At 39.3% G+C, this 17,304-nt stretch overlaps 1 protein-coding gene across 1 annotated transcript; it reads right to left on the bottom strand.

Moving 5' to 3' along the window:
* Positions 1–8,527: 8,527 nt before the first annotated feature.
* Positions 8,528–16,886, bottom strand: LOC125260638 (cytochrome P450 2C23-like). The gene is given in 10 exon segments (XM_048179111.1): positions 8,528–8,792; positions 8,879–8,972; positions 8,974–9,281; positions 10,341–10,482; positions 11,945–12,118; positions 13,457–13,617; positions 14,347–14,472; positions 14,475–14,498; positions 16,095–16,254; positions 16,388–16,886. Coding segments are annotated over 10 exon segments (1,566 nt in total). The 5' UTR covers positions 16,583–16,886; the 3' UTR covers positions 8,528–8,610.
* Positions 16,887–17,304: the final 418 nt, after the last annotated feature.

The following is a 17,304-nucleotide window of genomic DNA, read 5'->3' as shown; positions in this document are numbered from 1 at the left end:
ATCCATCCATCCATGCACCCACCCATCCATCCATCCCATCCATCCATCCATCCATCCATCCATCCATCCACGCACCCACCTATCCATCCATCCATCCATGCACCCACCTATCCATCCATCCATCCATCCATCCATCCATCCATGCACCCATCCATCTATCCTTCCATCCATTCATCCATCTATCATCCACCCCCCATCCTTCCATCCATCCTTCCATCCATCCACGTACCCATCCACCCACCCTTCAATCCATCCATCCACCCATCCATCATCCATGCACCCATCCCATCCATCCATCCACGCACCCACCTATCCATCCATCCATCCATCCATCCATGCACCCCCACCATCCATCCATCCATCCATTCATCCATGCACCCATCCATCTATCCTTCCATCCTTTCATCCATCTATCATCCACCCCCCATCCTTCCATCCATCCTTCCATCCATCCACGTACCCATCCACCCACCCTTCAATCCATCCATGCACCCATCCCATCCATCCATCCATCCACACACCCACCTATCCATCCATCCATCTTTCTTTGTATTTAATGAAAAGTAATTACTAATAATAATGAAATTACTTCTCAATTAAAAATTTGAATATTAATTATAAATAATATAAACATATAAATATATATTTTTATTACTTTGTGTATTTAGTGACAATTGTTAAAAATAATATATTTATTAATTTTAATATTATTAAATGATATATATTTAATAAAATATAATGTTTAATTAATTAATAAATAAGTAAATTATAAATAATATAAATATGAATTACAAAACTGTATTTTTTTTACTGTATTTTAGTACATTAAAGGTGCTAAAGAGGATGTTTTGTTTTATACATTTTTGCAATATTACTTGAAACTGTCTTTACTAACTGATAAAAGACTATTTATTAGGTGCACTGAAAGTAATAATATTAATATACATCATCTGTGCACGAGGTAGGGCCTTAAAAACATCATCGCGTAAACGATTGGCCCTCTGGCTTGTCAATCACGTGACGTTCATTTGAGAGACGAGCGCGGCTGCGCGCTCCAGTAACTTTCCACACTCTACAGGCGCCGCATGCAATGTTTTTGTCAGGAGACAGGAGTAACAACTGCAGATTATGAGTTACCTGCGGTGAGTCCGACATAATGAATCCACTAACACGACACAGCGAATGCCGGTGGTAAACACTCGTGTTCCAATACGAGTGTTTACGAGTTTTGGGAGGCGTTCCTTTGAAATGTGTTGTGAAGGAGGGGGGTTGTGCATGCGCTCATTTCAAAAACTCGGTAACAGTCTTTGGATTCTCAGTCAACGAAAAAATCCTCTCTATCACCTTTAAACATATCTAAAAGCATAACTTTTTTGGGATCGGTTCTTTGCAATGAATCGATTGAACCGCGAATCAGACGGAATCGTACAGGTTATGAACGCCAGGACCGCAAAACGGCAATACAACTTAAATTTCACAGTTGAATAATACATTTTTACTACTGGTGTACAAAGGGGGTTAACATTAATGTGTGATAGGTGACAGGCCTATACTTCAAAGAATAGCATGATTTTACCATATCAACAAAACATGCCGCGCATTGTGCTTTTTGTAAGTAGCGATATCAACAAACCGAGAAATCCACTTATAAATGGTGGTAAATCGCTACTTTATTAAAATGATTGAAAAGAATAAACGAATCATTTAAACAGATTCACTTAAGTTCAAAAGAATCGGTTCAGTAAATGATTCATGTCCAAAGGAATCGTGTACTAGTTTCAATTCGTTTAAATGCCAGAGGCGGTGTTTAACTTCGTTCAAAGTAGGCTGATATATTTTGGTTGTATTTTTACCGACTGTTTCGCTACAGATGTGTTATCAAACAGGTCAGTGACTTTATTACTTTACATTAACGGAATTTGGCTTTCATAATTAGGAAGATTGGTCACAGACTCGTTAAAGATGACACATAACCTGTCGTACAGTGCAGTGGCGGCAAGAGGAGCACCAGCATCATCCGATACACGTGAGTAAAAGATCATTTTAATACACCTGATACTTTTATTCACAGTTTACATAGTCTGTGAAGATAGTTTGTGAATCAACTCTTCTAGTTACCTTTTCGAAGAGAGAATTCCCAGACCAGCCCACTATTATTTCAGAACTGCCCTTTTGTTGTTCTGCATGTTATAGTTTACTGTAGATTAAATAGTAACCAGATTTTTGTTTTCTATATATAATATGACCCATCCATCAATCCATACCTTCAGAACCACTCTCTGACCTGATGAAGCTGAAGAAATCACTTCGGGATCTGATGACCCAATATCCTGAAGGCATCACTTTAAGTAAAGCTCGCAGGTTCTGCCCGCTCCTCCTCGACCCAGAGCTACTGAAGGACCACGCTTCTGTCCGCCAGCTCTTGGCATCCATGCCTGATGTGGTGACACTATGGGGATTCGGTGTCCAGACATTCCTTCTCCCTGCTGACACTAATTGGAACAGGAGAAGTCTTGTGGGATAGCCATTGTTTACAGATAAGTTATGCCACAATACTCTGCCATCAAAAAACAGGACACTTAACTAGATGAACACTTTCCTCCACTAAACTGTGACCTTTCCATCTTGGCCTGGATGACCATAGAAAATAGCTGTAATAAGAATACATGGATTTTTCATACCACATTTTGACCAGATGAAGAATTGTATTCTTAAATATAATATAGAAATCGCTGTGTTTACATCTTTGAAGACCACAGAAGCACTTAATTATGTATGTGGTCACGCACAAATCAGGAAATAACAGCGAAATGTATCCTATATTTCTATGTTTATAACTTTGAATAATAATATTTACACATTTTAACTTTAAATGTTTTGTAAAGAAATGTTCACAAGAACTTGTGACTTTTATATTTTTAATATGATTTTTAAAATATATATATACACACACACTATAGTAAATACATGCATCCTCCTAAAAAACAATATTATCAGAAAGCATCTGCAATAAATGAAAACTTTGATTTTTAAGCATTTGTGAGTTTTCATTGATAGATTTTTAGGGGCATATAGATAAAGACCATTATGTACATGATGCATTGATTCAACCAGTTCTACAATTTCAAACATGCACACTAACAGGGTGCGTTACAGCTAGTTTGGACCTGTACAGGCTTGTCTGTTGCAACGTAAGCTGTCACATGAGAGATTACATCATGAGAGAAACAAAGCATTACAGTGGTATTACAACAGTTATTGTCATTATCAGATTTTACACTTTACTACAAATAGTACAGCATTCTTTTTCCAAAACCTTAACTATAAAACTAAAATATCATTCCTTAGCTAAAAAAGATGTCTAAAACGGCTAGAAAAGCTTTGGAAACTCCCTTAAAGGGATAGTTCACCCAAAAATGCAAAGTATCCCATGATTTACTCACCCTCAAGCCATCCTAGGTGTATATGACTATCCTCTTTCAGAAAAACACAATCGGAGTTATATTATAAAATATCCTGGCTCTTCCAAGCTTTTATAATGGGAGTGAATGAGGGCGAGATTTTGAAGTTTGAAAAGTGCATTCATCCATCATAAAAGAAATCCATATGACTTCAGGGGGTTGATAAAGGCCTTCTGAAGTGGTGCAATGGTTTTTTGTAAGAAAAATATCCATATTTAAAGGGGTGGTTGATTATGATTTCACTTTTTTAACTTTAGTTAGTGTGTAATGTTGCTGTTTGATCATAAACTACATCTGCAAAGTTACGACGCTCAAAGTTCAATGCAAAGAGAGAGATTTTCTTTTACAGAAATTGCTTTTTAAGGACTACAGCAAATGGTTTGTAGGGACTACAACAAGCTTCTTCCTGGGTTGGTGACATCACTAACCCTAAAATTTACATAAACCCCGCCCCCGAGAACATGCAACAAATGTAAGGCTGAACACCATTACTGACAATCCTCATTTTGGCTGCGTGAGATTCTCCAGCTTTGTTGTTGTTGAGCTGTTAAAGCTCCGCCCTCTTCTGGAAAGGGGGCGGGAGTAGCAGCTCATTTGCATTTACAGGGACACACACAAAAACGGTGTGTTTTTTTCACACCCAAATAGGGGCAAATTTGACAAGCTATAATAAATGATCTGTGGGCAGGGCCGCATTAAGACTACAAGAGGCCCCTGGGCTTTACCTCTTGAGGGGGCCCTTCATCTACCAGCACTATTACCTATATTCAGGGGTTAAATTGGGCCGGGCCGTCCGGGGCTGAGCGCCGGCACATAGGCTTACGAGGGCTCGGATTTTTGAAGTGAAAGAGAATTTTACTTGCCTGACCAGATAAGTAGCTTGATTAAAATGTCAATAACAACCAAAACGCGAGAATGATTAATCTAGCTTAAGTGGCGACTGATAGTGGATGTACTGGCGGTGATATTGCGCTGTTGAGGATCACGTAACCTCTTGAGGAGAATTCAAAACAAATGAGCTCTGTTCACACAAAGAAACTCAGTTATAATGTTGCATTAAAAATTCAATGGGGTTTAGCTTGCTATTTACGACATATGATAAAGTTAAGCATAACACGACCGAAAGTGCTGAATTCCTGAATATCACCTCGATTGAAATTGACACTAATTTCATACAACAGTTCAATAAACAAGTAGTTAATATCAATCACTTACGTTTTAGATGCAATATGCCTGTTTTTGTTCAATTGTAGCAGCGAAAATAGTTCCAAACAAAGCAGAAACAGCCCATCTCGCAGCTGCGCTCAGCCGTTTGAATGATTCAGCGTTTTGAACGAATCGGTTGAGTGAAGATTCAATCGCCCATTCATAAATTGAACGCAGTTGTACTTTTTCAGTGTAAATTATTTAATTTGGTAACAGCCCTATAGTGTCTTACTATTTTAATTTATCAAATGTAAGAATATGAAATAAAAGATAAAAGATTTGAATAATAATATTTTTTTTTAATTTTTTCCAGACAAGCTACTTTTTTTTACTCTGACAAGTAAATGACCAATTTAGTTGTCCAAAGGACAAGCACAAAACCAGGCTTAATGTCGAGCGCTGTATTTTGTATTTATATTCTGTCCTTTAATGGTAGCATCACTCTTATATTTGATACTGACACAGGGAAGGCACAGGCCTACAGAAATATTTTATTGTCATCAGATGTAGCTTTCACAATACCATGTATCTATAGAATGATTTTGATTAGCATTTTATTGTTCATAGCAGAGGGCTCTCTCAACTTGTTATATTTTACAGTTTGTCAAATGATACGATTTTGTAGTCTTTGCATACACATGCATCCCTCCAAAGCCTGAAACCACAGAGCCCCCCCCCCCCCACATAACAAATCCCAATTTAACCCCTGCCTACATTCACTCAATCTTCTTAATCACAAAGTGAAAGTTATCAGCCTTTTATTTTGCATGAATAAATGCCATTACCAAAACATCCGAACCTATAGGTCTGTTATAAAATATAAATATCACTGCATGAACTACATATTGGCACATTGTCTGAACTATTTGTACAGGCTACTCATTTCGAAGGCTGCATCCTCCAGAGGTCGCATTTGAAGGCTGTATACGTCATTGAGACCAGCTCATTTAAGAAAAACAACCGTTGAAAGAAACAAAAAACAGCATTTTGCACCTCACGAGGAATAAGCAATTTCATTATGGTTAATTTTCTTAAAAAAGACATCCTTAATGATGTATGCAGCCTTCAAATGCGAGCTCCGGAGGACGCGGCCTCTGAAAGGAGACGCAGATTCGAACAGTAACAAAGGCGCCAGTTTTGCCATTTCAATTCCAGCGCGAGTCTTTGTCTTTTGGAAGTGCATGCAAAGTGGATTTGCTTTCACACCGTAAAGATGTCACGTCAACATGTCAACAACACAAACCAAATTCTTCCAGTCTCAGCTTTTTGAAGTCTCAGTCTTCCAGTCTCAGCTTTTTGAAGGCGGGTCAAAATAGATGTTGTTCGCGAGCAACCGGCTGCCATTACGCAAATTTTTACATTGTTATGTAGGTTTGTAATAGAAAGTGAGACTGGAATTGCTGAAGACTCATTTCGGCAGTTCAGAATCAATTAATTCTTTAAGGCAAAAATTACTTTTTTATCCTGCACTTTGATTTTTAAAACAATGTGACAAAAACACGCAAGTTCGACCAAATGTTTAATGTAATGATTGTTACCATTAGTACCATTAGTGCATTAGTTTATATCCAGCTGGTCGCTTTTATCGATTCGTTATGCAGCAAAGTTGCATAATTAAAACAAGTGTCATGAGAAAGCAAACATGCAGCAGACATATATAAACAAATCAGAAATGCATTCGATTTCAGTTATCTTTTATCATCACTGTAATACAATACAAATACTTATTTAAATAATAATCAGTGTTCTAAAATGGAAGCAAATAATGTACATAGGCTACAATATGTGTCTAATGTCAATGCTATGGCCTTTGTGTAGATAGGCTATTTAAAGATGGTCATCTTTAAGCATGACTGTTTTATGGATTTATGTTTTCATGGATTTATATGAAATGGTAAGACTTTATAATAAGATTCCATCTGTAAGGTTAATAAAAGTATTGTTCATTGTTAATTTCAACATTTCAACATTTTACCTCATTGAACGTTTTCAGAAACTGTATTTTTGCATGATTTGTGTTTTTATTGGACTACTGACGACTGCAGGGTTCAGTGAGTGAAGGGTCGCACATCGGTCGAGAAGCGTAGCGCCGCGCCACGTCTTTAAAATTCGAACACGTTGTCTTCTTTGGGGCTGTTCACACAGAACGCGCTTTCTGCGCTATTTTCTTTGTTTTCTATGTAAACATGCGCTAGAAGGACGTGCAGAACCGTTGCGCTCGCGTCTTGATGCATGACATGGCGTTCTAAAGCCATGAATCAGTTCAGCCAAGTTAAAAAAAAAAAGTTTTAAAAAGCGTCTCGAGACCTTGCGGTTTCCCCCATTCCTCTGCCCGCGTCTCGCGTTTTTCAAAGCAAAAACGCGTTGTGTAGGCTACGCACACAAGCAGCGCCACTGGGTCTGTCCGCGTTGTCCAGATACTGATAGTTAGGCTGCGTTCCAGTTCGGTTTTTAAATGCCCTTCCCTCGCTAACTTCCCTCGGTCTCGTTGACTCGGATGTACGTCATTGCTTACGTTGCACGAGTGCTCACTTCTGGCGGAACCTTTGCAATGGGCTGAACTGGAACGTCCTAAGCCCTTGATCACTTGGAATCCGCAATGGAGCTGATTTATTATTTATTTTTTCCTCTTACAAAATTGTTTAATACAGCATTCTATATGTATATATGTGTGTTTTAAATGTTTAAAAAAATAATTAATATATCATAGAATTGTTTGTGGTAGGGTAAATTAAACGCGATATGCGGTGACGTCATAATCGTGTTGCATTGTGGGTTATGGAGCTGCCTGAAGTGTACATGTGAAGTAGACTCGCTCCCTCGGTTAAAATCGAGGGAGCGAGGGTCTGTCCATGTAAACTTCCCTCGTCCACTTCACGAAGTGGAACGCACTTCAAAATGGCGGCAGGGATTCCCCTGAGGGGAAGTGTGTAGGGAAGTTTGCGAGTGCGTGTCTAAAACTGGAGTGGAACGCAGCCTTAGTTGCTTGCTGCTAGACGCGGCGCGTCGTAATGAACTTCACGCGCACACACCAAATAGGGATAGTCATCATATTATAAAATGCGGTTATATTTTTCCGGCATCACCGGGGCCCTCCCTCAGCCCGGGGCCCTGGGCTTAAGCCCAGGTAAGCCCGTGCATTAATGCGGCCCAGTCTGTGGGGTATTTTGAGCTGAAACTTCACAGACACATTCTGGAGACACCAGAGACTTATTACATCTTGTGAACGGGGTATAATAGGTCCCCTTTAAAACTTTATAAACTATAATTAACTAGCTTCCAGCAGACGGCCTATGCAAATCGACTTACAGCGGAAGAGTAACCTCTGAAGAATTGAGTAACCTCATGATGTATTAGACAAATGCAGAAGCACAGAGGATAGAGCAAAACAAAACACTGGTCACGAACTAGAAGTCTAAAATGAGAAATTTTAAGGAGAAATGTTGGAGGATTTCGATATAAGAAAGAAGATCTTGAGTTTGTTGAACAGTCCTATTTGTTTGAACCGCGAGAGGCGTCTAAGCTTACGATACTCCTACATCCTGCGTCATACATCACGTCAGAGGTTTACTCTTGTGACAAGTCGACTTCTGCTGGAAGCTAGTTATTTTAGTTTATAAAGTTTTAAATATGGATATTTTTCTTGCAAAAACCCATCGCTTCACTTCAGAAGGCCTTTATTAACTCTCTCGAGCCGTATGGATTATATTTATTATGGATGGATGCATTTATTTGGGCTTCAAAACATGCCCAATATTCACTACCATTATAAAAGCTTGGAAGAACAAGGATATTTTTTAATATAACCCGATTGTGTTCGTCTGAAAGATAGTCAGTCATATACACCAAGGATTGGCTTGAGGGTGAGTAAATCATGGGATAATTTTCATTTTTGGGTGAACTATTCCTCTATTGTCAGAAAGGTTACTGATAATCAATTTTATTAGCCTCTGCTGTGGCAGATGATGTCGTATGGTTCAGGAGAGCGGACCAAACTGACAATCCCATTCATGTCTGGCTTCTGCACACCAGGAGGCCAGGAGAAACGAATCCGCTGCAAGAGAGAAGTGATGAAGAGGAAGAGCTCCATCTTCGCCAGGGTCTCACCGGGACACACCCTCGGACCTGATAAATGGAGATAAAACACAATCTGTTTCAACCTAGCTGCGTTCGCTCTTGGTCTACTGATGTTGCAGTCGCAGGTGACTCACCCAAGGAGAAAGGGAGGAAAGACTCTGGTTTGAAGAAATGTCCGTTATCGTCTAAGAAATTCTCTGGGTTAAAAGTGTCTGGAAACTTCCAGTGGCTCCTTATCAGTTAAAATTGCTGTTAAGTTGGTCAGTATTTCGGTGCCTCTAGAAAGACGATGTTTGTTAGTGGAACAAGTTTCAGTCAAGTAAAACACATCCAGGCTCCATTTCATTACCTTGGGAATGTCGTATCCTCGTAGTTTTGTGGGCTGAGTTGTTTCATGCATCAGGTTAGTGGGTACAATGTTGCCAAAGCGCTGAAACTCATGAACAGTGGCGTTGGTGTACGGTAGTTTGTCACGGTCATCCATGCTGGGCATGTGATCGTAACCCAGTACCCGAACAATCTCCTCATGACATCGCTCTGTAACGAAATTTAAGTTCATGTGTGTACGTTTCTCAGTGTTTAAATACCACAAGTAAGCCACTGGAAGGTTGATTTCCTGAAGAGTTGAAACACAGTGGTGCTTTAAAAACCCTGTTTACACCTGGTATCACAAGTGGACGATGCTAAATACAGGTGTAAATGAGCTCTAAAACATTTTGAACTTGTCCACTTTTGACCACTTCCAGAGGTTGTAAAAAATGCATACGACCGGATTGCTTTCATAGTGTAGACGCTCATGTGGTCGAATGTGTTCAAACAGCCACAAAAGACCAGCTACTCTCTGCCTACTGACCTAATGTGAAAACATTTTGGGAAGCGCACTAGCTAGACGGGATTTAAATTTTGAAGACGAAAAATGTACCAAGCACAATGTTCTCTCACCATTCCTGATGTCTAACACACACTCACAGCATTCGGCTGGTCTTGTGGCTGTCAAAGCAGAAACGAAAGCTGATGCTCTCCGTATGTTTTTCTCTCGTCTTCGGTCACGTTCATATGTAAATTGAGTGAGATCAAAAGATCTGAAAAAACCCACACATTTATCTGCCCATAGACCTTCCCCTCGAAGAAATTTTACAAACTTTACATAAACCCTGCCCCCAAGAACACACAACAAAGGGGGTGAGACCATGTTGGGCTGCTTTAGAGAAGAGAAAGAGTTGTTGTAGTAGAGTGTTGTTGTCATGCCGTCATTTTACACCAGACTCCGGTTTGAACAATGTAAGTCTGAACACCGTTACTGACAATCCTCATTTTGGCTGCGTGAGATTCTCCAGCTTTGTTGTTGTTGAGCTGTTAAAGCTCCGCCCTCTTCTGGAAAGGGGGCGGGAGCAGCAGCTCATTTGCATTTAAAGGGACACACACAAAAATGTTGTGTTTTTGCTCACACCCAAATAGGGGCAAATTTGACAAGCTATAATAAATGATCTGTGGGGTATTTTGAGCTAAAAACTTCATAGATACATTCTGGGGACACCAGAGACTTATATTACATCTTATAAAAGGAGCATTATAGGTTCCTTTGAGCCCAAGTACCTTGTACATCTGGGTTTTGTGTCAAGTAGATGAGCCCCCATCTGATGGTGGTTGATGTGGTGTCAGTTCCAGCCATGAACAAATCAGCTACTGACATAACCATGTTCTCCTCATGAAACGTAGAGTCCTCGTTGGACTTTTGCTGCTCCAAGGAAACAGAAAGCATTTCAATTTATCCATGCACATTTAGTTACCTAGCAGCCTACTGTGATTTAACCTTGTAGAATATTGGGTAACACTTTACTTGAAGGTGTGTGCATAAGACTGACATGACACCTTCATAATCATGACATGACACGTGTCATGAATATGAAGGAGGTTTTATGAATGTTTATGACAACTGTCATTAAGTGTCATTCGCTCAATTATGTCATTTTTAATGCAAAGATGACATTGTTTGAGATGTCCGAGTTATGACAACTTGACATAAACCAATACATCATAACCTGTCAGTGTCTTTGTCATGACAACTTGACATTATTTAGCTTTATGGGTTAACATTACATTAAACTGTCATGTGGTTGGTTTTGACATTGGCTGTCATGAGGCCATTATAATAGTGTCATGAATATGTATCTTGAGCTCAAGTACAGTGGTACAAATTGAACTTGTCATTAAAATGTCATTAAGTGACAATACTCTGACAAATAATTTTATAACAGTGTCATGACTATTTTTCATTTAGTTTTTTTGTTTGTTTGTTTGTTTTTTTAAGTTTCCTCCAACAGAAGGTCAGATAATTGACAATTTCAAATTTCGTAAAAAAGATGACACTGTTATAAAATAATGGTAACACTTTATTTTAGGGTCTTTTAACTAGTTGCTTATTACTATTAGCATTCATATGGCTAAAATATTGGCTATTTATTAGTACTTATAAAGCACATATTAATGCCTTATTCTGCATGACCTTATTCTACATTTTTAATCCTACCCAATACCTAAACCTAACAATTAACTATAATAAGCAGTAAATTAAGAGTTTATTGAGGGAAAAGTCATAGTTAATCGTTTATATATGTGTTCCCTATACTGAAATGTTACCAAAATAATGTAATGTAATGTTAACCCATAAAGCTAAGTAGTTTAAGTTTGATAATTAATCTGCTATGTTATGTTTGTGACAGGTTATGATGTTTTGCTAATGTCAAGTTGTCATGACAAAGACACTGACAGGTTATGATATGTTGGTTTATGTCAAGTTGTCATAACAAAGACATCTCAAACAATGTCATCTTTGCATTAAAAATGACATAATTGAGCGAATGACACTTAATGACAGTTGTCATAAACATGCATAAAACCTCCTTCATATTCATGACACGTGTCATGTCAAGATTATGAAGGTGTCATGTCAGTCTTATTCACACCCCTTCAAGTAAAGTGTTACCGAATATTGTTAGTGCTGGAACAAAATTCCTATCAGGGTTAGAAACTGAACTGGGGCTTGAAGAACCTTCAAATTTTATGGGTTTTTAGTAACAAAAGATGTTCATCCATTAACATGTTTCACTTGGCAAAATCACTGCCACCTTTCCAAGTAGTAATTACCATCAAAGAGTGGATTATACAGTTTCTAGAGTGGCTGACCATGACGATCTTACTTTCTCAATCTCCAGCAGGTAGGCATCAATGTAGTCTCGAGGACTGTCTGGATCCAGAGTTTCTCGGTGTGCTTTGATTGCTTCCCTGAAGAAAGCCTTCAACTCTTCGCCATTCTGATAGATTTTCTGGTGTGGTCCTGGGAGATATTTGATGATGGGAAGCAAGTTAAACACCTGGAAAAGAAAAAGGCTACAAATAACTATGCGGCATTAACAGCAGAAGTTTAGTTTCAACCTGCTCCAAAACACCTGCCTAGAAATTTCTTCTAATTCTGAAGATATTTCCTGCGTCTTAAATTGCATACTCTCAGAGTAGGTACTTCTTTTGAGTAATTGCTTCGTGATCATTAAAAAAAAAACACTCTACTGTAGCCTTATGGGATAGTAAAGTGTCCACTGGATGCACACTTCAGAATTTAGCTGGAAATGCACTGCCTGGCCAAAAAAAGTCACTTTTTCAATTAAATTAGGTAAATACTTCAGTATTGCTGTGATTATTATGCTTCTACCATGTTATATGTTTGGGAACAGTTAACCCTAATTTATGGTATGTGTAGCTTTTCATTTCTTAAATAACCATGTAGGAAGACACATCATGGCCATATTCCAGGATGATTCATCAGGCTCAAAGTGTGAAAGTCCAGATCTTAAATTCATTGAATGTCTTTGGGATGTGCTGGAGGAGACTTTACAGAGTGCTGGACTCTTGCATTGTCAATACAAGATTTTGACCAAAAATTGATGCACACCTTGATGGAAAAAAAAATGTTGTGATGTTATTTCCATCAAGAGGTGCATATGGCCATATTCCAGGATGACATATAACTTTCAAAAAGCTGAGGTTTTGATGCATCATGAGCGACCGCTGGTAAAGTTTGGTAAGTTTTTGCTAAAGAGTAACAATGCAATGTGTCGACAGCCTATGGGAATCAAGTGTGCTGCACAAGTCCTGAAAAGTAAAGCCAAAGCATTTCAAATTCGTTTCAAAACCTGGCATTTCAAACCTGGTGGCTGGCTGCAGTATAGGTCATAAACCCCGCCCTCTCCATGTTATCAAATGGGACATGAGTCAAACTAAAAAATCCAATTACATTTCAAATAAATTTTTTTCCCAAAGATGGTTTCTGTCATTTTAGGTAGTTCTCATCACGCAGACCTATGTTCAAGTGTATGTTTTCTCGATAAGTTTGTTTTTTGTTAGTCATTTGATGTTATAGAAACAGGGTATGACGTCATGATTGACAGCTGTGGTAGCAATTGAGTCTGCAAGAGTGGGAGTGTGGGCGGGACCTCAGTGCCACGGCTCCACCTCAGTATCGCTACTGTGCAGACTCGGGCTCCGAACAACATAATCGACAACCGTTACTTGGATATTTTGGCTTCATTTTTCTACAGTTGAAGGAAGTGAAGAGGTCCATCTTTTTTACAGTCTATGATTGAGACAGTAGAGCGAGATCCAGTTGGATACTAGGATAGTACTAAGCTAAAAACATTTTTAAAACTTGTTCATACCTGCCCAACAAGTGACCCTAGATGATCGACGCTCTCCTTCAGGATTTCCAAAAGGTATGCAAAGCTCTTGTTATCATAGTCGAACCGATCCCCAAACACGATGGAACAGATAATGTTGGAAACAGCATTGTATATTGCATGTTGGGGGTCAAAAGGCTTGCCTGTAACAAAGAAAACCACATGTTAGTTTTTGGCAAAGAACGTATTAATAGTTTAAAAGGAATCTTCTCTATTTGAAATAATAGCTAGCTTGTTGAATAACACATCTGGTTTAATGGCATTTGAAGCTAACCTGAATACTAAGGGCCAGAATTACTAACTGCTAATGCCAGCGCAAACCCTCTTTTGGCATTAAATAACTACTGTCAGGATTTACTAAAAACACCAGTGAAAAATTAGAGCTGAATTTTTGTGGCTGACCTTATTGCATAATTATTTGTAGGAGTTTCAGACGCTAAATTTATGGGTGGAAAGTATTTAAATGAATCATGCAAGGTGATTTACTAAGGTTTGCGCTAGTCAATTTTCTGATATCTCTGGTATTATTTAACGCTCAAAAAAGCATGACGCTAATTTGTGCTGCTCTTCGTGGATTGTGTAGGTCAATACTGAAATGATCCGGTTGTGTCTAGGTTCTTTAATTTGCGTGTCGTCAGTAGATCACGAGCAGAAATTTCCACTCCCATCGGCGCTTTTTTGGAATTGCACTCATGCTAATTTGCCCTGTTTAGTAAATCTGGCACTAAGGCTTGTTACCGCCACAGCGCACTTGTTTTGACTAAGCACATATAGCATGTTTAAAGTTTGTTTAGAACTCAGATTCAACAAGGACAAGGTGGGACATGACCTCTAAACATTGAAAACAGTCACAGACTAAAACCCTCAATAACCTTCTGATTTGAGCATTTCAGAAAGCAGGTAACTGCTTTCCTCTGTCACGCGTTCCTCCACAGACTTCTTTCCAAGGCCAAAGTTCCTGAGCGTGTGCAGAGCAAACCGTCTCTGCTGCCTCCAACATGACCAAACGTGACCGCTATTATACCTGATGGAAAGAGACCAGACCTTCAGAGTTATGAGGAAATGCATAGACCAGTTGAACAAAGAAAGACAGATAACCAGATGCATAGGTCTACCAGCCCTAAACATCTTGACCAAGAGAGTCTACCAAGGCGACCTTGGCCTCATTGGCTGGTAGAGTCCCATGTCCAGACTGGCACTAGACTGCTTGAGGCCCAGAACCAGACCAAGACCAAAATTTACATAAAACCCCGCCCCCGAGAACACGCAACAAAGGGGGTGAGGCCATGTTGGGCTGCTTTAGAGAAGAGGAAGAGTTGTTGTAGTAGAGCAGGGGTGTCCAAATTCGGTCCTGGAGGGCCGCAGTCCTGCAGAGTTTAGTTCCAACCAGCTCCAAAACACCTGCAGACACTTTCTAGTATGCTTTGTTAGACCTTGATTATCTGGTTCAGGTGTGTTTAATTAGGGTTGGAGCTAAACTCTGCAGGGCAGTGGCCCTCCAGGACCAAGTTTGGACACCCCTGTAGTAGAGTGTTGTTGCCATTCCGTCATTTTACGGCGGACTGCTTCACAAACGAGGGTCAATTCAACACTGGATTTGCACAAAAGATGAACATGACGGCACATGCTAGTGGATGAGTTGAATCAACTCCACAGCAACTACATAAATTTATCCACTAACCATTCAGAAACGTCCAGTTTCATTCTAAAAGTTGTAACTTCTTCCTGAGTCTCTCCATCAGTGTCGACTCCGGTTTGAACAATGTAAGGCTGAACACCGTTACTGACAATCCTCATTTTGGCTGCGTGAGATTCTCCAGCTTTGTTGTTGTTGAGCAACCAAAGCACGATCTGTTAAAGCTCCGCCCTCTTTTAGAAAGCAGCCAAGAGCAGCAGCTCATTTGCATTTAAAGTGACACACACAAAAACAGCGTGTTTTTGTTCACACCCAAATAGGGGCAAATTTAACAAGCTATAATAAATGATCTGTGGGGTATTTTAAGCTGAAACTTCACAGACACATTCTGGAGACACCAGAGACTTATATTACATCTTGTAAAAGGGCCATTATAGGTCCCTTTAGGCGCAATAACGAAGCGAAAAAGAACTCAATTTAGTACTGAGAGGCGGCTTTATGTGTGCGCACTTTGGGTGTAAGCACAAAATCTGCTGGAAATAGTAAAATAATGCGCAGTACACGCTGAAACTGAAATTCAAGCCCTGTAACACCAACAATATTCATCAGGAGCAAATGAAACGAGTGAGTGAGGGGAGGCGGGTTTGTGTCAACTCGCTGTCAGAGAGATGAGAGAGAGAGAGAGAAAGAGCAGCTGTTATAGTGGTATATTCTGTGAAGCGTTTTAGATATTTCTGTATCAAAATATCAATATTTTTGACAAAACTACTATTATTTCAGATGCCTTTTTAAAAGACTACAAATGAAAAATGTATTATATATAAAATTCAACCCACCAAAGTGGCTAGTAGGAGTGACTGTGTTACATGCCACTGCTAAAATATACCCGCATTTGGTGGGTTGGCAGGTGTTAATGTCAAGCCCCGCTAGTATCCTACAACACCAACATTTTCAAATTAATTTTCAGTACAATGCATTACTGACCATATCCATTAGTAACCCATTTTAAAAGTGGTATAGGCGGCCTTCCTGAAAAAGATGAACCATTTTGGACCAGGGCTTCCTTCGTGACCTGGATTGTGTTGAGGATTATGGCTGGCTTCCTCCCGAGATACAAAGTGGTCATCTCTCCATACTGAGGCATCTACTCAGAGAAGATTTCACAGCACTTCAACACAACTAAAGTGGTTTAGACATCATCTCACTTGTGATAGAAGTCAACATAGCACAAGGAGAACATAAGACACAAAAACAACAAGCTCAAAGCAAAGACTCACTGATCTCAGGAACTCCATTGGGTTCTTCAAAAATTGTGGTATGGTACCCACAAAAGGCAGAGGTTTGGGACCAGGAGGAGTTTGACTTCTATAGGAATGAATCCTAAAGATCTCGAACAGAACCAGAAAGATCAAGCCAAGAAACAGAGCCAGACCTACAGAGGCCAGGTCTAACTTCATGAGAGTCGTCCACATGATGACAGGGTCCTTTCAGGACAAACACAGGACTGTGGGCTTTATAAACAGAGCCAAAGAGGGAGGAGACATTGGGACAGTAAGTTTGACATGCCAGTGCATGCTTGTGTAATAGTTAACTAGTTATTACCACTAATGCCTCAAGGTTCAATCTAAACATTCAAGACAAGATTATACTTCTGCAAAACACTTATTTTCCCTTTATAAGCATACTAGCTCGATCCAAGTGAAGTTCATTCACTGTAAAGCCAGGCAAGTTTAGTAAATTACTGACTAGCTCAAAGCTCTCTACTGCATGCTAATGGGAACGGACAAGTCTACACACTAATCTCGTCTTTGTTATTGAGATTAGGCAAGAGGCCTGGAAGGGAGTGTAAAGGTAACACAAAAATATAGCAAAGGTAAAGCATGAGTTTTCATTTCAGATTGTCATGCACAGTCATGAAATACCCCATTTTGAATCAATATAAAATAAAAGGAAACACAGCAGAATGTTGGTTTGCTTTTTCTTTATTTATTTTTTTGGTCTTTTCTTGATTTTTTTTCTGCTCTTTTTTTGTCTGTTTTTTTTTTGGTTTGCTATAGGGAAGATTTTGGCACTACATAATTGTCTTATTGGGTTGTTATGTTTGTTTTTCCTATCTAAAGCCTTTGTCCTTATGCAAGCAAAATAGGAATACGGCTAATAAAAATAAAGTGAATACATTTTAAATCCTTATTTT

Source organism: Megalobrama amblycephala, linkage group LG24, assembly GCF_018812025.1.
Source record: "Megalobrama amblycephala isolate DHTTF-2021 linkage group LG24, ASM1881202v1, whole genome shotgun sequence".
NCBI classification, from domain to species: Eukaryota; Metazoa; Chordata; class Actinopteri; order Cypriniformes; family Xenocyprididae; genus Megalobrama; species Megalobrama amblycephala.
Note: the sequence above shows the minus strand (reverse complement) of the source record. Positions and strands in the feature narration are given on the sequence as shown.